Source organism: Rhinolophus sinicus, linkage group LG02 (assembly GCF_036562045.2).
Source record: "Rhinolophus sinicus isolate RSC01 linkage group LG02, ASM3656204v1, whole genome shotgun sequence".
NCBI classification, from domain to species: Eukaryota; Metazoa; Chordata; class Mammalia; order Chiroptera; family Rhinolophidae; genus Rhinolophus; species Rhinolophus sinicus.
The window spans coordinates 196,770,931-196,792,452 of NC_133752.1; the positions used below are offsets into that span (position 1 = coordinate 196,770,931).

The window sequence follows — 21,522 nt, forward strand, 5'->3', positions numbered from 1 at the left end:
CCATCCAAGTCAAGTTGTCCTTTCAATCTTAGTTGTGGAGGGCGCAGCTCAGCTCCAGGTCCAGTTGCCGTTGTTAGTTGCAGGGGGCGCAGCCCACCATACCCCGTGGGAGTCGAACCGGCAACCTTGTGGTTGAGAGCCCGCGCTCCAACCAACTGAGCCATCTGACCACCCGGGAGCTGAGTGGCAGCTCATTGACTTCATTCTAGTTGCTGAGGGCGCAGCTTGCTGGCCCATGTGGGAATTGAATCGGCAGCCCTGTTGCCCAGAGCTCACGTTCTAACCAACTGAGCCACCCGTCTGCCCCAAGGATCCAGTTTCTTGCCACCTCTGCTTCATCCCTAAGCCTAGATCTCTTTGTGGCCACAGGATGGCTGCCTGGTGCCCTTTAGTGCACCAAGCTTCCTTATCAAGTTTGAGGGAGAGGAAAGGAGAGAGCAGGATTTTTTCTTCCCCTAACTTCCAGGCAAAGTCCAGCACGTCACGCCAACTGGACTAGCCTGCACTGCTCACTGTGTCTTGACCAAGGCATGCATGATTGGCTTAGGCCCAGTTACTTCAGAACCTGAACCAGTCACTGTGGCAAAGGGTGAGATGACGACAACTGGCCTCTGCAATTAGATCTCTCCCTCTAGAAGTGGGGAGGGGTCAATTCACCTAACTGGCTGTTGCAATTGAGTGACTGGCTACAGGGGACCACTGAGCCTGCCACATGTGACCCCAGGGCTGCTAGCAGGCATGCCATTTTCCATACAAGGCAGCCTGGGATTATGGAGCTGCCACTGCCCCACCCCCCACCAGACCCCAGAAGAGCAGCTGGGAGAGGAAGGAGAGGAAAAGAATCCCCCTGGCTGCTCTGGTGACACAAGATTGAAGGGAGTGAGGGGAGAAGCAAGGAGACCAAAGGGAAACCAAGGATGACCCTAAAGATGTGGATGGGGCCAGTGAATAGTGACAGGGGCAGCTCGGGAGAGGAACTCTGTGGACAATGGAGCCCCAGCTGCCTGCTAAGGTCTCCACGCGGAGACGTCGGGGACAGTCAGAGGCAGCAGTCTGGAGTCAGGAGACATCATTTGGGATCAGGGTATAGGCATATTGAAAGCAGGAGGCTGGGGAGTGAGTGAGAGGTGAGAAGAGGTGCAGACCCAGCTCTGGGGTGTGGACCTTCAGAAATCAGGGAGATGGAGAGGAGGCAGTGAGGAGACTGAGCGGTGCCGCCAGAAAAGTGGGTGACAGAGGCACTGGGCCTGATATAAACCCATCCTTAGAACTCCACCTCAGGGAGCTGCCCCCCAACTTGGAATGTGATGACATAGGAGGGCCAGTCGTCCTCCTGCCTGGGGCCCCGGGCTAACAATGCCACCTCCAGGGGTATCCGGGCTCCAGTCTGCACCTTCCTGATGATGAGTCCTGCCTCAGGGCGCGGGCAGTGACTGCGCCCAGGTGCAGAGATGCAGCACTCAGCCCTGAATGGCCCTTAGGAGGCCCGAGGATTGGCCGCACCCCCTCCTCCAGGAAGTCCTCCCTGCTCCTCAGCCTGGGTCAGAGCCAAGTCTGGGATTGCCCAGCCCCTACCACTGTGGGATTCTGAAACCACCATGGGGACCCTACCACGGTCCTGGGAAGTCAGCACTTGGCCCAGAAGCCGTTTTGGGAGCATTTGTTGAATGAATATTTCCTCTCAACTCCTCACAGATCTCACCCCTTCCAGCCTCACTTTACACACCCCTAAAATGGGAAAATGGATCTGCAAGGAGAGTGCCTGCCCCAAGGCGTGGGTGCTGCACTAGCGGAGAACTCCCGGCGTCAGGGGAACCTCGGGTGAGAAGCGCGAGGAATTTCTGGACTCCCATTCTCCGCCCCATCCCCGCCCACAAGGCGGAGCCATCTGTCCCGGCCCCGCCCTGTCCCAGTGGAGACCTCGGCGGACCCCGGGGCGTCCAGTGCTCCAGGGAAACCCGTAGCGCCGCCCTGCGCGGACTGGTCAAGGGGCGGGGCCAGCGAGGGAGCTACGTCCGGGGCGGGGCCAGGTGAGTCGCCCGCAGAGCTGAATCCAGGTGAGACGCCCGTGGGATTTGCATCCCGGTAAGGCCCGGTGTTCGCGGGAGGGAGCCCGTCTGTGCCCCGGTCAGGACGCTGCAGGGTTCTGAGGGTGTGAGCCGGCGGCCGGACCACGCCCATTGATCAGGTGGGCACCCCGAGGCAGGGCGTGGCGCCACGTGACGCGGTGCAGAGACCCGCGCCAACCCGGTGTCCCCCCCCTCGCGACCCCCTTCGCTGGTTTTCCCCTAGTGCGCCCTCCTCGCCCACTCCTGCCCTCCCCCCTCCCGCCTTGCTCCCCGCCTCTCCCCCTTCTCTCCCTGCATCCCCTTCCCCCTCCCTGCTCCCTCACTTCTCTCCCCGTGTTTTTGTGTTTGGTTTTGTTCGGCTGGGCTGTCGCAGCCCAAACTTTTGCTGAGCCTCCCTTTTCCTCCCCTGACTCGGGGTCTCCCATCGGCCGGTCCGCACGCCGCACACTATCAGCTCCCCCTCCCAGAACCTGGGAGGCGGGAGGCTTCGTCTGCTTTACAGATGAGGAAACAGGCAGAGCAGTTGCTGCGCTGGTTCAAACTCATGGTCAGGGCCGGGGGTGCTGGCCCGGTCAACACGGGATGGAACCTCAAGAGTTAATAGGCCAAAAACTTAAATCAAGTGGGTAACCAGTCTCCAAAATCGCCAGTTAGGGGAGAGGCCCTGGCTGCTTTCACTTTTCTCCACCCTGGCATGGGGCCATCCTGAGAATTCCTGGGAGGCACTGTCGCATTGCTGGCTTGGGAGTTCCCCACTGTGGTGGAAGGTGTTGGAAGGTGCTCAGGCCCCTGGAGCACCCTGTCGGAGGAAGCTAGCTGGAGGGAAGGAATTTCTGTGAGTCCTTGTTTGGTGGGGTTGGGGACATGGCAGTCTGGCGACAAGCCATCAGACTTTGTTTTGTGTCATCTGTGTTGATTCCAGAGAGGGCTGTGAAATGCAGTGTTGACATTTGTCCAGCTGAGAACTCAAAATTTAAGGCTCCACAGCAAACATCCTTTAATGGGTCTCTGTTGGCAGTTTTAGGATCTTGTTTGTGACTTCATCCTTTCATGCAGTGAGGAACCATTCCTCAAACCAACACCAGGGCCAGGGGTGGGGGTTGAAGAGGGACGTGGCACATGCCAGAGACCAGCTAGTCCTTGTAGATAGCCACGTCCCCAGTCCCTGCCCACAGGTGACCCACATCCTGGTCTCTGAGTGATAGAGGGAAGCCAGGGGCTTGTGAGTGGTCAAGGAGGGCTTCCTGGAGGAGGCGACCATTGAGCTGGAAGATGGACAGGAGGCAGGCAGGGAAGGGTGTAGCACACTGAGATTACACAGAGGCTGGGGGACTGTAGGTGGCTGGAGGTAACTCACATTTTAATATATGTGCTGCCGAAGTGAGCACGGTAACTCACATTTTAGGTGGGGGTGGAAATGCTTGTGAAGCCCCTGACAAGTGAAGCTGGCAGCGATTTACTTAGATAATTAAATAACGTCATTGGGTCATTCAAATATGATCTCAGCAAGATCTTTTAAGGGTCTGGAAACTTACTTGACTGGACATCCCATGGACATATGGCATCTCCCTAACAAGCTAGTTCCCGGCTGAGTTGGTGGTGGGCCTACCATGGATGGTGGCTTCAGTTAGAGAAGACTGCAGGAGCTCAGGCCATTCTCGAGGCGCCTGACATGCGTCTTTCACCACATTTAAAAATCCATCCCATTCCCCGAGTTTACTATCTCTCACTGACAGGGAAACTGAGGCAGCAGGAGGGTGAGAAAGAGGTGCAGGGGGAGTCAGAGACATAGTTTTTGAGCAGGTCACTTTCCCTCTCAGGGATTAAGCCTCTTGACCCATAAAATGACCCCATTGGGACATCTTTCCCCAGAATGGTCATGGTTACCGTCACTAGTGGCTATCAAGCCCTAGCTGCATGCTTCATTGCCTCATTCGTCACTCACACTAGCCTCATGAGGCAGGGCAAGGACTGTTACTGTCCCTTTTTACAGATGAGGAGACCGAGGGGACTTTCCGAGGTCACCCAACCAGTGAGTGGAGAGCCAGGCCTTGCTGCCAGCTGTGCTGTGCTGCTGCAGCACGTCTTCCCCACCGGGCTCTGCCACCTCCCAGGGCACTGAGCTGTGCCTTCTGGTGGAGACATTCGTAGCCTGCCAGTGACTGCCCTGCCAATCTATGTGAAATTAGCATGGGGATATGAAAGTGACGTTTTCGATTTCTTTTCAGATAAATTACTTAACTTTTCCCTCAACTCTTTGATTAAAATTGATGTTTTGCCAAGTGTAATCTAGAGGCTTCCCGGGCCTCTTGGGGTACATGGGAGAGGTCCCCTTCTGGGCCTGCCCCTGTGGGAGTGGGGACAGCCTCCAAGATGCCCTTGCGAGTGGGGCTCACTGCAGGTGGTCACGTTGTCCTGCCCCAGCGATCTTTATGTGCAGGTTCCTGGAGCTTCTGGCAGCCGGATCTGGCCACAGTCCAGGTTTCTGGGTCCCTGGAAGGCAGCAGACCTGGCTGAGAACGCTCCCCAAGTCACTTTCTGTGGTCCCATTTCTCACCTCATACAGGGGCATCATAGCAGCAGGTTGTTCTGAGACTCAGAGAGAATAATGTTGGCAGTGCGGTAGTTGGCAGCTGGCTCCCTAACCTTGAGTTGCTAACTAGAGATGCTCACCCCTCTGTGCCTTGGTTTCCCCAGCTGCAAAATATGGATAATGTTAACATACCTGCTCATAGGGTTATTGGGAGCATCAAATGACTTAATTTGTGCAAAGTGCCGAAAATGGGGCGCGGCACCTTTATGTGTGTTTGCATTTATTGGTATCAGTTCCACCGCCTGATGGTGGGAGAAAATCTTACGGGAGACGTGTGTGGAATGAGCTTGTGTGGAACCTGTCTCTGCCCAGGCTAAGAGCGAAGCAGTGTTTTCTTTGGTGACCCTGGACAGAGCAGGGCAGCGAGAAGTTCATTTTCAGTTGGAGCCCGTGATTGTCCATCAGAAGAAACTGGTTTGGCAAGTCAGGAGTCCAGAAACTCCTGGGGAGGTACCCCCTCCCCCACCAGGTCATATAATTAGAACAAGCAAAGGCATCGCTGGCAGGCAGGGGGCTGGTGCATTTGTCATCCACAGGAAAGCTTCTGGTGCTTGAAGCCAGCCCACACTCACCCCCACTCCCACCCACTCGCCCCAGACCCCCAACCCACTCACAGTGGTCAGTGCAGGGGCTGGTGGCCAACACTACAGAGTGACAGAGGGGTCTCTGGATGGGAGCATAGAGGGATCAGAACCAGGTCCCTGGTCTGGGAGGTACAGTGGCCTGACCCTCCCCTGGGACCTGGGGCCGTTTTCTCTCTGGCCACATTAAGGGAAAGTATTTGACCTGGCTGAACTGTAACCAGATCTTTCTGTAAAGAGGCATCTGAAGGGCAGGGTAGGTTTATTGGGGCCCTGTGGATCCCACCTCACTTTCTAAGGAGGCCAGTGAGCAGGTAGATTTGAATTGAGACTGAATTATTGAATTGGACCTGAGCCTATGATAACAATAGAAACCATTTATGGATCACTTACGCCCCACAGGAGCAGAGCCAGGGTTCCAGGTAGAGGGGACAGCAGGTGCAAAGGCCCTGAGGCAGGAACAGCTTTGTGTTTGAGGAAAAACCCAGAGGCTTGTGTGGCTGGAGCAGAGAGAATGGGGCGGAGTGGAGGTGGTATGAGATGGGTTCTGGAGGAGGGCAGGGCCAGGCCACAAAGAGTCTTTCAGGTGTTTGTAGGACTTTGAGTTTTATTCTAAGAACTATGAGAACCTGTTGGATTTCTGAGTGTGTCTTGGAAGGTGTGGAGTAGGCAGTTGGGATATTTGAGTCCAGAGTTGGGGGAGAGGTCTAGTCTGAGATCTGGGTTTGGGGGTGGAGAGCACAGGATTTATGTCCCTTAAGGAGGGGAGCAGAAGGCTCAGGGTGCCCCACCCTGAAAGGTCTGAGTATGGATGATGGAGATTATGGCAGAGGCCCCAACTGTATCTTCTTGGGGAAAATTGCCACGTGCTGATTGGCTCGGCTTGGTTTCCCCAACGAACTTTTGAAGAGGGAGATAGGGTCACTCTTAGGTAATCAGGCCGGCCCTAGGGGGTGGGGTGGGTCCGCACCGCGCAGCTAGGGGGATGTGCACACCTGATGAGCACCTCGGTACCCTGGACAGGGCACCAGGATGCTGGGGAGGGGAAGCCTCGTCTACCCAGAAAGCTGTGGGAGCAGCCCTGAGTCTGACACTGGTGTCTGCAGGAACCACAGGAGGGGCTGGGCAGCCCCAGTGGCTCTTTACAGACCTCCTTGCCCTTTCAGAGGCCAGGGTTTCCTGGGACTTGTGGGCAGGCCTCTGACAAGGTCAGATAGCAGATCACAGCTGGTTTGGACCTAGGTGTTACCCAGGTGTCGTGCCCAAGTTCCAGTAGCTTCTGCCTCGCTGCCTGCCTGGTGTGCATGTGCCTTCTCACCAGCGTCGGGGACCAGTGATGTTTGCGATGCAGACTGGGTAGTGAGAGTCTGTACCAATAAATCTGTGAGAGCCGAGACAAAGGGGTGAAAATACTTTTTATGGGGTGCCACTAGGAGACCCTGGAATCCCAACTCAATGGTGACCCCTTTTTCAGCCATGAGCAAGAAGCCCTGCCCCTCCCACCCAGACTTTGCATCCTCTGCCTCAGGGGTGACTCTGTGCCAGCCCCGTTCTCTCTGGGTCACGCTGCCCTTCCTGGGAATACGGGGGTAGGCCTGGATGGTGGGGGCGCGCTCCCCTTTTCAGAATTCCTGTTCCCAGACGAGAGCCGGGCTGTGCCAATGCCATAGTGAGCTCTTCTCTGTATGCCCTGCGCATCTACTGTGCCACTCAAATGAGATTTGGAACTAATTTGCCCGAGGTAAGTAGGTGTTAATTTGTAGCTACAGCATTAAGATAATTGCTGTGAAGGTCTATTTGTGTAATGTGCAAATATATTTTTATAGCAACAAACCATTTTGCTATGAATTATAAATAGAACAGTTGGCTGATTTGAAATCTCTTCTGCATGACATCCATGGTGCGCTGAGCCTGGCCTGGCCCACGTCTCGGGCCGGCACTGCCTCGTGCTGATGGCTCCTCAGTGCCCACATCCTCATCCCAGGGGCGGCTCCGAGGGAAAATGCTTGGCAGTGAGAGGCTGGGGAAGCAGTTGTGTGTGGACTCAGGTGGAGGGTGAGGCATTTGGGCCAAGGGAGCTTGGCTCCGAAGCCCACTGCCAGGGACAAAGGGTCCATTTGAAATGTCGGGTTTATTTTCACTTGATTTCAGCATTTATGGAGCATATGCCAGGCGTGGTACCAGGGATCCATTTGAGTAAGTCTGGGCAGGGGCTGTGTCCTCAGGAAACTAACCTGGGAGACCCCCGGTGACGTTCACCGAAGGATCATGAAATACGTCTGATACTAGTATCGCTCCTACCTGGTTGAGAGCTGTGAGTGATGGGTACAGATGCCAACGGAGTGTGGGAGGGGCCTGACACCCTGGTGGAAAGGGAGAGCTCTCTGAACAAGTCGGACAGAGAACAGGTGGGGGCTTTGGTGTAACATAAAGACATGTTTGGTCTTTGTCCCCAGTTACAGGCACAGAGCTCCTGAAATCCTTGGAATTTCCTGAGTGATAGGAGTGAATTTTACTCATAAAGAACCCCTTTTGACCTTACCTGAGTTTATGCTAATGAGGCGACTGGGGTGGGCCCCTATGTAGCCTCTGGATGGGGGCTGGTCACCAGAGGACACAACCAGCATTAGAAGGTTAGAGCTATCAGCCCCCACCCACCTCCAGGGAGGGGGAGGGGCTGGAGGATGAGCTGTCACCAAGGGCAATGATCTCACCAATTATGTCTCCGTCATGAAACTTGTAGTGAAACTTGGCTAAAAACTCTGAAACGGGGAGAGCTTCCAGGCCAATGAACAAAACTCTGTGCTGGCAGGGGATGGGGGTGGGGCACCCAGAGAGGGCCGGGAGCTCTGTGCACACCTCCGGCCCCACACCTCGCCCTGTGTATCCCTTCTGTTGGCTGTCCCTGAATCATATCCTTTATAATAAACCGGTCATCGTACGTAAAGTGCTTTCCTGAGTTCTATGAGCAGTTCCAGTGAATTACTGACCCTGAGGGGCAGGGTGGGAACCCCTGAATGTAGCCAAGGCAGACAGAAGGGCAGCTCGCCTGGGACTTGGGACTCGCGACTGGCGTCTGAAATGGGGCCAGTCTTGTAGAACTGAGTCTTTCAACTTGTGGTAACTCTGGGTAGTTTGTGTCAGAATACAGTTGCATTGTAGGACACCCAGTTGTTGTCAGATATCAGAGAATTAATGTTGGGATGACTTATTTCTTGTTAGGAGAAAATACGACACAGGGATAGAGAGAACTTGCAAGGCCTAGGGAAGAACCTGTGCAAAGGCCCTGGGGTAGGTGGGGACAGGGTGGGGTCCTGGAGAGCCTCAGATGGGCAACTTTTCTGTGGCTATAGCCACAGGAGGCAAGAGGGCAGAATGTTCCAGATGGAGGAGTGTGCAGTGGTTAACCAGGCTGGAGTTTAAAAAAACCCACACTTGAGCCTGTTTTCTGGCTGGTAAAGCAGGGATAGAAATGCCTTTCCTTCATTCAGTGCCTGCTCATTACCAGGGGCTGGGTGCCCAGAGCAAAGTTACATTAAAGGATGATTTTCAGAAAGGTATAAAAAATCACAACTGTCTTACTGATGTAAAAATAAACACTGTGTGAAAGATTTTGTTTAAGTCAGTACGGAACCAAGCAGATGCAGTCACTGGTTGAAAAGAGAATCTGGAGGACAGAGGCATTTATAGGTCAGGAATATTGAAATGAACATGCCAATGAAGCGGATTTGGGGGGTAGAAAGGAAGGGAGAGATGTCAGTTGAACTTCTAGTGGAAGGGACAGAATTTGCATGTCTATAGACAAGAGTGATTTTGTGTGGCTCTCAGTTATCTACAACTTGCAGACTTGAACACAGCTCCCAAAGGTAAGTCAGGTAACCCGTAGGGTGTTCTCTGATTTGACAATGCATAGTTTTCCATCTGGCACACGTTTGTCACAGTTACAAGAAGGCAGCTGGGGGAACCGGTAGTAAATGCCCGTAAATTGATTGATCGCTTGTGATGTAACAGTTCAGACAACTTTCTAGGAAAAAGGGTGGGGTCCCATTGAAAGATGGGTGTAGGACAGAACAATGCCTTGGAGAACAGCCTGGAAGCCAAGATGGGAAAGGATTAACTGTGGGTGGCAAGGGTGGGGACATGTGGTGAGGGTTATTTTCCTTCTTGTGTTTGTTAAAAAAATCTTTGACATTTCCCACCCTACTTAGCATCATTCTGGTTCTAGGCTGGAGTCAGGACACCTGGTTCCATGGACTTGCTGTGTGGCTTTTGGCAAGTCCCTTACCCTCTCTGGGCCTCAGTTTTCCTGCTGTACCTGACAGTTAATGACACCAGATGTTCACTGGGGTCCTTTCTGGTGCCACTATTTTGTGATTCTTCAAAGACCAATTATTTGATAATTCATGGGAAGGAGGAACCTGAGTGTGTAAGAGGCTTTATCAGTCAGCTTCTCCAGGGAAACAGCCAATAGGAGACATTTATATTCAGTCATCGAGGGGACTGGTTCCAGGACCCCCACAGATCCCCAAATCCACAGGTGCTGAAGTCCCTCATGTAGAACGCAGTAGTATTTGCATATCACCTACGCACATCCTCCCGTGTACTTTAAATCATCTCTAGGTTACTTATAATACCTAATACAGTGTTATTGTCACGTAAATGCTGGTTAAGCTGTATTGTTTAGAGAACAGTGACCAGAAAAAAGTCTGTACCTGTTCAGTACAGACAACCATCGTAGGCCTAACTACATAGTACACACGTCAACAACAACGTAATGTGGTTTTGAAAATATTTTTGATCTGTGGTTGGTTGACTCCATGGATGCAGAGCCAGTGGGTACCAAGGGCTGACTGTATAAAGAGACTCGTTTTAAGGCATTGGTTCATGCATTTGTGGGGACCGGCATGTCTCAAGTCTGCTGGGAAGGCCAACAGGCTGGAAACTCAGGCAGGAATTCTGTGTTGCAATCTTGAGGCAGAATTCCTTCTCTGAAAAACCTCAGTGTTTGCTCGTCAGGCCTTCAACTGATTAGGTGCGGCCCGCCCACATTCTGGAGGATTGTCAGCTTTACTCAAAGTCTACTGACTACAAAGTGTTAATTATACCCACAGATATCTTCCCAGCAACATCTGCGCTGGTGTTTTACCAAACAACTGGGCATCATAAGCCAGCCAAGTTGACGTAAACTCAACCATTGCTAGGCAGGTGGGACCAGCCTCACGTGGGTGCAAGAGCCCTCTGCTCCCCTGGGAGCCTTCCAGCCAGTCAGCACCGCTTGGGGCTGCTGGGCGTGGAGAAAACAGACTGTGCAGCGCCTGGTGGGAGCAGGACGCTGGCCGTCCCTCAGCAGCAGCATGTACCCCCCACACACACATACCCCTCTGACCACTGAGCCAAGCCCGTGGGGAGCCCCAGGTCCGTGGGAAGAGCCATATTTTACTCTCGACTGTAGGACTTTGGAGGGGGGGAGTGGAGGCTCACAGGGCTCCCCCATATCACAGATTCCCCCCACCCCCGACTAGCTATTGCTATAACAAAGCACGGATTTTGGGGGACCGCACTCATGCCCAAGCGTGCAAACTTCAAAACAAATAACGGTGTCTGTGCTTTTTGAGATGGCAATCAGGGTCAAGGTTTTTAGTCTATAAAGGAAAAAAGGAGTAAATATCACTCTGGCTAAAGCAGAGTCTGAAGGAAAAACAAAGCTTTCTTGGTTTCCGAGGCTCCGAGCTCTGAGCAGTTTTTCCCGGGACCTGGGCTGTGGTGCTGGGGTGCTGGGTGCCACGGGGAGGCTTTGCCCAAGGGCAGAGGACAGGACAAGGCCTAGGTCCATTTCCGTTGTTTACCCTGGTGATCTGCCTCCTGTAAGGCTTTGAAGCAAGAATGTGCCAGAGTGTTCTCCTGCCCTGGGGCCGGCGGGTCCCCCAGGAGGAACCTCTGCATTTCTGGTCTGGGGCACCAGCTGCCCCAGAAAATTGCTTTCAAGCTGTTTGCCTGGCATGTGGCAGGCTTAGCCTTCCAGCTAGCCTACAGAAGGGGTGCCTGGGACTCTAGAAGCCCTGGGGGTGTGGGGGGGGTGAAGGGAGGTGGGGTGGGCGTGGGGACAGGGTGGCCTCCTTCCATCATCAGGAGAGCCCCTCCTGTCTATTGTGAGGTGTAAGTGGAATGCCAGGGTGGCAGGAGTCCCCCACAGGACTGCCCCCCAGGGCAGCCACAGCCCTTGGCAGCCCTGTTCCTGGCAGCCAGACGGGTGGGATGGCCCAGGGACAAATGACTGACGTGTGCAAAGTCCTCAGCTCACCAGGCTTTCCTGCCTGCCGTGCTCCTTGCAGACCAGCTGCTTTGGCTGAGTCCAGAGCTGTGGGTGTAGATGATTGAGTTTCTTTTCTCACTTTCACTGCAGGTAGGGGTGGCTCCTGGCCAGGTGTGGGGACAGGGTCCTGGGCCGGGGCGTCACCCCCAGCGCCCCCCAGGTCCCCAGTGAGCTGCCTGCCAGCGTGGGGACGGCTGGTTTGGAAGGTGGTCGTGGGCTCCCGAGCGGTGGGGATGTGCTAGGCTCCCCTGCCTGGCACTCTGTGCCCTGCATCCTGCCAGGGAGCAAACCCGATCCTGTGTGTGCACTGGGCCCCAGCCAGCTGGCTGTACACTTCCATCCTGTCTGCCTCCCCTGCCCTCGAAAGGGAAGCCGGAAGCCAAAGCTGTGGCCTCCAGGGTCAGGTGACCTCGGAAGAACACGGGACGCAGGCTGGGTGGGGTTGGTGGCATGTCCAGTCGCAGGTGTGAGCTGTGGGTCATATGGGTCATTGATCTGGAATTGTGTACCTGCAGAAGGAGTGTCACAGTGAGGGGCTGGCTGGAGGCGAAGTCCCAGACGTGCAGGCAGAGGAGCCAGGACGCAGGTGTGTGCATATGTGTGCGTGTGTGTGTGTGTGTGTGTCCGTGTCCACGCGGATGTGAGATGTGTAGAAGGTTATGCACCTGACTCCTGAGACCTCACCTGCCAGGCTTCTGGGGGGCCTTTCTCTCTGGGGGTCTCTGTACCTCTTCCCTCCTCCCTCACTCTGTCATGGGCTCCCTGTTTGTACCCTGCCCATGGTCTTCCACTAGCAACGCCCAAGCAGCAAGTCAGGGAGAGAGGCAGGGCAGGGCTCTTGTTTCGTCTCAGCCCAGAGAGGACATAACTCTTGGCCAGGTCACACAGCCTCTGTGGCACCACAGTCCAGGGGGGAGGGGGGGCTGGGCTTCTGTGAGTGCTGGGACCGGGGAGGGGACACAGCAGGAGGTGGAGGGAGGAGGCTGGTTGAAAGCAGCACAAGCCAGGAAACAGACACTGAAGGGAAACACAAAAAAAAAGAGGTTTACCTGTGCCAAGGTAAGAGAAACTGGAAAAAGGTGGGGGTAACGGGAGGCGTCCTGAGGCTGGGGCTGTATGACCGCACAGTTTCTGTCCTCATCCATTGGCCTGTTTTGTTCTCTGATGGATGTGGAGGTTGGGCTGCGTTTCTCCTTCCATATCCCCTTCCCTCCGTTCTTCCCTCTACAGCTGATTGTGTGAAATGATTCAGAGTACAGAAACATGTGAGAAATACTGGAGAACACACATAGACTCCTAACCTTGATTCAGAAATTGGGACCGTTCATTATAGATCCCCCCATAGCTCTCCCTCTCCCTCTCCCCTTCCCCCTCCCTCCCTCTCTCTGAGCTGAACTACTGGAAAGTGAGTGGCAGACCGCTGCACTCCCTGGCTGACTATTTTGGCGTGCATCCTCTCTGTACATGAAGACGGTCCCCTGTATGACCTGATACCATTCTCACACCTAAGAAAAGTAACAATAATTCCTCTAATGTCAACTCTCCAGGCCACAGTCAGGTTTCTCCAGCTGCCCCAGGAACGTGTTCCGTCCTCTTTTACAAACCAGATTCTGTCAAGGTGCACGTATCACATTTGGTTGTGATGTCTCTCTAGCTTCTTTCGTTCTGCAACAGTGCTTCCCCCACCTCCTCCCCTGCTTGCTTGCTCTCTCTTTGTTTTAATAACATCAACTTTCAAAGAGGCCAGGCCAATTGTCTTACAGAATGTCTCAGTCTAGATTTTTCTGATTTTTTTTGCCTCTCATAGTGTCATTTTTCATGTCCTTTGATCCCCTGAGGGTATTTCCTTTAGAACAGTGGAGCTAGAGGCTTCATTAGATTCAGGTGAGGCCTTGTGTCCTGCGTCTGGCAGCCAGGTCAGGTTGTCCCACTATCGTGGTGCTAAGCTCGCTTGCTTGACTGAGGTGGTGGCCACGAGAGTTTCTGACGAGAGCACATCCCCTGTTATCTGGTCACAGTTGTGTTGTCCACACTCCTTTCCTGCCTGAGTCCCCCTCCTTCCTCATTGCAGCAGGAGATACCAACTCCCACCCAGAGGGTGCTGGGCCGTGCCCCCAGTGGCCTGGGCTTTGGGCTGACGATTCCAGGATCTGGAGTGCTCTGGGTTGATTATAAACTGTACGTGAAGTCTGATTGTGACTATAAAATATGGGTGCATGTGGAGAAAGACTGGAGGGGAATGTGCAGAAATAAAAATTATACGCAGGGTTGTGGGAGACTCCTCCTTAAGTTCAGTCCTTTAATGTTGTCATCACAGCTTTTAGAAATGAACTGTGGAGTAAAGGGGGCTGGGGGGAGTTAATTGCAGCAACATGGAGCGGACCAGGTTCGTTAAGCATGCGTTATGTGCCCAGCACAGAAGTTTGGATCAAGGGGACACAGTGTCCTCGAGGGACCCTGCTGAATCAGTGCTGTTGGTGTGGCCACTTCTAATTGTGTCCCATGGCTGGAGGGATGAGGTCACCTGGTGCGTGTCATCTGTGTTGCTAAAGCCAGATTCCCCCCAAAGAATTTCCAGAAACGAAGTGCATTTATCTGTACCGTAATCAAAAAGAAAAGGGTGTGGGCGTTGATCGTTGTATTCCCTCTTTGTTGTTGTCCTCAGTTCATGTCTTTTATTCACTCGTACACAGAGACGTACTTGTCTTCTGGTTTGCTGAAGCACGATGACGTCTGTCTGTCTGCGTGGCTGGTCCTAAAAACTGCAGCCCCTCCTCTGAAGGCGATGGCTTTTGCTAGTGTCATGCACGGTGACCGCGGTGCATGGCACATCAGAAAGGGATCGTTTTATTCTCTTGAAGTAGAGGCTATCGAGGCAGGTGTCATCGAGTGTTTCAATACGCGCTGGTTTTTCCAAAGAAAAAATACCAGCACTCACTTCATCAGAAGTGACAGGTCATCCATAACCCAAACTGGCTTAAGCAGAAAAGAGGATTTATTGGCTTCTCGCATTCAGGTCCAGCTGGATCTAGGTGCACAGGGTTTTAGGGACTTTTTCTCCAGCTCTTGCTCTGTCTTCCACCATTGGTGTCATTTTTCTCAAGTTTCGCATGGTGACCTTTGGTAGCTCTGGGCCCATATCCTCTCAGGTTTGGGTTCAGCAGAAAGTTTCTCTTCTCAGTAGCTTCTATAGAAGTCTTGGAACTCACTTTGACTGGACTAGCTGGGGTCGTGTGGTCACTCCTGAACTGATCTCCGGCTCAGGGAATTTGGTGCAGTGATTGGGCGGGGAAAGGTCCCACATTCCATCCCTGGTACCTGGAGTGGAGCTTCACCCCATTGCATGGGCTGCGTGTGTGTGCGCGCGCGCACGTGAGGGAGAGAATGTGTGTGAGAGAAAGTGAGCAAGTTAGAGGACAGCTGTTCACTCTGTCCAGCCGAGAGCTCCCTCCCTGTGGGGCTACCGGCCGGGACTCTGGCCAGAGCCTGTGCCATGGCCTTGTCCTATTGGGCACGGCATGGGCAGCGTGGCCCGGGGAGGCTGTGCCTCTGCCGCCCGTCTGTGTCCACACGTGCTCTCAGCAAGCTCCTTGCCTCTGTCTGTTGTTACACGTTTCCGGTCGAGGGTTAACTGTCTCCCTCATGCTGATTGTTTTGTGTTTGGGCCCCTCTCTCTACGTGAGCCCTTCTGGGGACACAAATCAGATCTCCTCTGTATCCAGGGCCCCGGGGCCCTTTCCAAGACGTGGCTGTCCAGTGAGCGGTGAGGCCTGCCTGGGCCCCTCCCTGACTGCACAGCCGGCCTCCTCCCCCGGCCTCCCACTGCCGTCTGGGCTGCAGCCACGCCCGCCTCCCATCCGCTCGCACCCTCCACCTCCCTCCAGGGGCCTCCTCGCAACCTCGCCACCCCATCATTTGCCAGCAGCCGTCCCCGGCTGCCAGACAAAATCAGAACCCCCCCAAATTTAGTGAATTTTCACAAGGTGAGCACACACGTAACAGCACCTTGACCCAGAAACAGAATGTCCCCAGCCCCTGGGCCCCTCCCTGTCAAGGTAAGCGCTTCGCTGACCTCTGTCACCGGAGGTTCGCTTTGCCTGGCTTTGAACTTCTACAAACTGGAATGATCGTCTTTAGCGTCTGACCTTGTGCTTCACTGTAATGGTGAGACCACCCACGCAGGGACGCGTAGCGGTGGGGGGCCGTCACACACCTCGGGGCATCTCCCTGTAGGACTGTCCACAGTTTATATGTCCCTTCACTGTTGGTGGCTACTTAGGTCGTTTCCAGTTTGGGGCTATTTCAGTAACGCTGCCAGAGCATTTTGGGCCATGTCTTTTGGTGCCCAGGTGTACACAGTCTGCTGGGTGTGTGTGCGTGAGGAACTGCAGAGTCTTGGGCACACAGATTTTTTTTCCAGTTTAAATTATATTCCCATGTTTAAACATTGGCAGCTGTTAAGCTCTGATGTCTCCCCTGAAGTGGGCAACTGTGGCAGGATGGGCTGGCTCTGAGTGGCCACCCTGGAAAAGGGATGTGTCTCCCCTTCCCCTGGGTCTCCCTGACTGTCTGGCTGGTGTCCAGAGAGCTTTGCGGTCCTACTGCACTGCCCCTAATGGGCTGTGTATCCAGGTCGGTGACTCCCTTCTCTCTGCCTCAGTTTTCTCATCTGTAAAATGGAGGTGAAAAACGGTACTTAGCTCAGGGATGTTCTTTGAAGAAGAAGGCAAGATATTAACATTTTTTAAATTCACCAAATAGTCTTATGTTATCAGTCATACTTTTTAAGTTCATATAACTTTATCTTATGTTGAGAGTAGTGCAGGATGTTTCTAAGTGGAAAAAGGACAAACATGGGAAAAGAAATGGATTTACCGCCCTAATCTCAGAACTCATAGAAAACAGCATTTTAAAAACAATGTTGTACATTTCTTTTTGCTATTAAAAAATGGATCAAACTCACTGCTATTTTTACCCCGTTTTGTTAGTTTTTAAAAATACCTTTATTAAGATGTAATTCGCATAACATACAATTCACCCATTGAAAGTGTACACAGTCCAGTGGTTTTTAGTGTATTCACAAATATGTGCGACCGTCACCCCAGTCAATATTTTCATCACCTCAAACAAGAACCTACTGTCTAGCTGCTACCTCCCGAAATCCCGCTCCCCCAGCCTCTGGCAGCCAATATCTGCTTTGTGTCTCTATGGATTTGCCTAGTCTGGATATTTGATGCAAAATGAATCATATATAATCTTTTGTGACTGTCTTCTTTCAATTAGCATAACATTTTTAAGGTTCATGCATGTATTAGTACTTTATTCCTTTTTATGGATGAATATTACATTGTTCAGGTACTAACAGGAATTTTTATAAAGATTGGCACAGGTGTGGAAGCAGCATCCCAGGCACAGAATAACCATTTGGTAGCTCTTAGCTTTAATTATGGTTACTTAGTTTTAATTGTGGTTATGTGTGCGGTCATGTGATTATGTGTGCAGCCATGAGCAGGTCTGTTGATTTTTGCCAGCCTCAGTTGCCTGCTCCGTAAATGTATATGGGAGTGAGCTTGCATATCTTTGAGGGGGGTGGTGAAGCAGCCTGACCATGTCCCAGAAGTGGGAGGGCCCTGCAGGTGCTGTTCCCACTCCAGCTGTGTCCCACCCCCCACTGCGCTCTGCCCTGCTCTCCCGGGATACGGGTTGGCTGGTGAGCGGGAGCCCTCCCTGTCCAGGGGGCTTGTGTGAAATGCCCCCCGGGGTTCTGTGTGCTTCTTCTTCAGGGCGTTGAAAGGACCCCATGTCCAGATCCCCAAGAGGTGGCGTGGAGGCAGTGTGCCTGGACCACCCTGCCCACCAGCAGAGCATGTCCCGGCTGGACTTGGAGGAGCTGGCTGAAATAGGTACAAGTGTGTTTTTCCTGGTGTTTCCTGTGTCCTCTCCTCTTATAAAGACACCGGTCTTTGGATTCAGGGCCCATCCTCATCCAGTATGACCTCATGTTAATGAATTTCACCTCTAAAGACACCATTTCCAAATGAGGTCACATAGGTTCCAGGTAGACATGAATTTTGAAGGGACGCTATTCAACCCAGTGCACCTGAGGGCCGAAGTCCACCCTAACCTGACATTTGAAATTCCCGTTCTTTTCCCACCTGAAAACATGTCTGAGAGAAGCTCGAGTTGTTTTGTTTGAAGGAACTGCCCCTACTAAACATTACTTCGGAGGATGGCGCTTTCTTTCTACCTCATAGCGCAGCGACTCCAGTGTCTGCCTCCAACCCCTACCATGGCTTTCCGCCAGCTGTCAGTGTCAGCAGCTTTCAAGAAGGGCCTGAGTCAGAGTTTGGAGCTGGAAAATCGAGTTCAAGTCCACACCCTGCTGCCAGTTAGCAGTGTGACCTTGGAAAAGTCATTCCATCTCTCTGAGCCTCAGTTTCCACTCCTGTCAGTGTGGAGGACAATATCCTGCCCTCGGGTCTCATTTTTCTCCTTCCATAGTGCTGCACACTGAGCGGGTGCATAGTGGGTGCACAGCAGAGATTGGTGCATAGTGGGTATACAGCAGAGCTGTGTGCATAGTGGGTACACAGGAAAGGTAGGTACATAGTGGGTGAACAGGAGAGGTGGGTGTATAGTGCGTATGCAGGAGAGGCAGGGGAATAGTGGGTGCACTGAGCATGTGCATAGTGGGTGCACAGCGGAGATGGGTGCATAGTGAGTATACACAGCAGAGGTGGGTGCATAATGGGTACATAGTGGGTGCACATTGAGCAGGTGCATAGTGGGTACGCAGCTGAGGCATGGTGACTACCCTATAAAAAACCCTCAGGAGGCTCCCTCATTCTCCTCCTCTCTGGAGAATGCAGCTGACTTCCTCTAATCCTCACTGTCTGCCGTAGAGCTACAGAGAGATGAGGAAGAGGCCGCCACGCTGGGTGCAGTGAGGAGACCCTCAGTGGCGCCCCTGGCTGGCCAGGACCCTGCGTTGAGCATGAGTCACCCCTTCTACGATGTGGCCAGACATGGCATCTTACAGGTGGCAGGTGAGTCCCAGCTGGGTGGTCCCCAGGAACACTGACAGTGCCAGCCTTCTTGTGGGCCCTGTGGCATGGGGTGGGCTCATTGGGGCTGCTTCAGTCTAGCTTGGCTGTGCCCACAGAATGAAAACTTTAATAGGAACAAAGGTTCCTGCCAGTGGTTTGAAAAAGCAAATGACATACCTGTCAGACAATTGCCCAAGTGCTCTAGAAGCCACCAGGCAGCTGCCTACCACTCTTTTTATGTTTATTTTTTAAATATATTAGTGACATATCTTTTTTTTAATTTTAATTTTAATTTATTTATTTTTATTGGGGTATATTGGAGAACAGTGTGTTTCTCCGGGTCCCATGAGCTCCAAGTCGTCCTTCAATCTAGTTGTGGAGGGCGCAGCTCAGCTCCAAGTCCAGTCACCGTTTTCAATCGTTAGTTGCAGGGGGCGCAGCCCACCACCCCATGCAGGAGTTGAACTGGCAACCTTGTTGAGAGCTCGCGCTCTAACCAGCTGAGCCATCCGGCCGCCCCTCCAGAAGCTCAGTGGCAGCTCGTCTTCAATCTAGTTGTGGAGGGCGCAGCTCACTGGCCCATGTGGGAATCAAACCGGCAACCCTGCCGCTCAGAGCTCGCACTTTAACTGAGCCATCCGGCTGCCCTGAGCATCCTACCACTCTTTAAAGAGCAGAGGCCGAAATGAAATGGATTGTTTTATTTACCAGCAACACTGTTATGCTACATGTCAATGGAAGCAACAGACATCTACCAAAACTGAGAAGGCAAGCCACCCCATTCCCAGGGGGGAGTCAGAGGGCAATAGGGCATCATTTTAGGCATTAGGGAGCGGGCCTCTCGGGGTGTGTTTCTCATGTGGGCTGTGTATGAGTCGGGGCTGTCCAGCGAAACAGAACCGAGAGGATCTATCGAGATGCAGATGAGAGGAGATGTATTGTGGGAATTGGTCCCCTGATTATGGAGGCTGAGAAGTCCCAGATCTGCCACCTACAGCTGGACACCCAGGAGAGCCGATGGTGTCAGTCCCAACCGAACCCCAAAGGCCTGAGAACCAGGAGCACTAATGTCCACAGGTGTCCGAGGACAGGAGAAGATGGATGTCCCAGCTCAAACAAAGAGCAGGTTTGCCCTTCCTCCCCCCTTTTGCTCTATTCGGCCCCTCAGCGGGTTGGATGACGCCCGCCGCACTGGTGAGAACCGTCTTCCATACTCAGTCTGCGATTCAAACGCTAGTCTCTTCTGCACACGCCCTCACAGACACTCCCAGAAATCATGTTAACCAGTCACCTCGGCATCCCTGAGCCCAGTCAAGGTAACACCTGGAATTAGCCATCACAGGCAGTGACCTTAACAACCCACTTCTCTGTCCCCTGCTCCTAGCTCCGTAACTCTTAGTTTCTGTCCCCAAGTGTCTGGAATCTTGATGAGCAGAAAGGAACAGTTCTCGGTAGTTGAAGTCCCCAGAGACACAAATTGTGAAACGTTTTGGTGCCGCCGAGTGCAGGGAGAGCACAGAAAGGATGGGGTTCAAGAGGCAGCCAGACATTTCAAGCCCCAAGTGTCCTTGTTAGAAAACCTTTAGGGTTTCGGTAGAAGGGATGAATCCTGGACTGGATGTGGGGGTCACGGACTCATAGATCAGGGGCCCACAAAAGGAAGGCAGGAAATATAGTCACGTTTCATCAGACATAAAAAATACGTTATTTGTGTTAACATGTAGTGGACTTATTATTGTTTTAAAACAAATAAATACATACTTAAAAGTTTTCTGTTTTAGTTTTCTCATATGGTAAATTTCTGTAGAAATAATCCATATTTTTGTTTTAAAGCTCTTTGAGGTCCTCAGTAATTTTTAAGAGCATTGACGGGTTCTGAGGCCTAAAAGGTTTGAGAACCACGGCCTTATATGAGGTGTGATAAAAAAATATGATGAATGCGGTTGCCGAGTGCCATCGAGCGGAAAGGCAGGGGTCTTCAATATAGGAAGTGACACATTGAACCTTAGTAACAAGTGTGTGATGAGTTTCAACTTGTTCAGTGCAGTCAGTCAGGTGTGAGCTACAGTTGAGAGAAGGTGTGTTTTAAAGTGTAAATCATCCTCCATCATGACAATGCTCCGTGTCACACATCGCTTCTGGTATTCGACAATTTCTGTCAAATAAAAACATTACGGGGATGGCCGGATGGCTCAGTTGCTTAGAGTGCAAGCCCTAAACAACGGTTGCCGGTTCAATTCCCGCATGGGATGGTGGGCTGTGCCCCCTGCAACTAAAGATGGAAAACGGCAACTGGAGCTGAGCTGCGCCCTCCACAACTAGATTGAAGGACAACGACTTGGAGCTGATGGGCCCTGGAGAAACACACTGTTCCCCAATAAAAAAATTTAAAAAAAAAGAAAGACATTTACTTATTAAAAAAAAAATATTATGGTGTGTCCTCATCCACCTTATCACTGGATCTGGCACCGTGCAACTTCTGGCTCTTCCCCAAAGTCAAAATGATTCAGGACATCGAGGCAGCCACAACAGTGCAACTAAACACACTCACGAAGGAGGACGTCCAGAACTGCTTCAGAAAGTTGCAAGAATGATGGGATAAGTGTGTTAGAAGCGCGGGGGAGTATTTTGAGGGGAATTAATGGTAGTGTTTCTTTTACTGTAATACTTTTTAAAAAATTTAAACATTCACTGTATTTTGTGATCACACCTTGTATATACTGCATTGCTGGGTGGAGTGTTCTAGGTCTTTCGTTTAGGTTAAGTTCGTGAATAGTGTCCAGACCTTCTACATCCTTAGATGGAGGACTTCATGTCTGCGTCTTTCAGTTGCTGACAGAGGCGTGTTCAAAGCACCCATGATTGCAGTTTGTCCATTTCTCCCTTTGGTTCTGTCTGCTTTTGTTCCGTGGGTTTTGAC

At 52.4% G+C, this 21,522-nt stretch overlaps 1 protein-coding gene across 6 annotated transcripts in view; it reads left to right on the plus strand.

Moving 5' to 3' along the window:
- The first annotated feature begins 1,919 nt into the window (after positions 1–1,919).
- Positions 1,920–21,522, plus strand: part of ARHGAP8 (Rho GTPase activating protein 8) — a 53,329-nt gene continuing 33,726 nt past the window's right edge. Inside the window, exons 1-3 of one of the 6 annotated variants that reach the window (XM_019739249.2) lie at positions 1,920–2,057; positions 17,340–17,459; positions 18,459–18,602. In XM_019739249.2, coding sequence (XP_019594808.2) covers positions 17,357–17,459; positions 18,459–18,602 — 247 coding nt within the window. In that variant the 5' untranslated portion in view covers positions 1,920–2,057; positions 17,340–17,356. Of the gene's footprint in view, positions 2,189–11,992; positions 12,143–17,339; positions 17,460–18,458; positions 18,603–21,522 lie in introns of those variants that run through there. The other 5 variants (XM_074326529.1, XM_019739251.2, XM_074326527.1 and 2 more) reach the window with 5 other exon arrangements.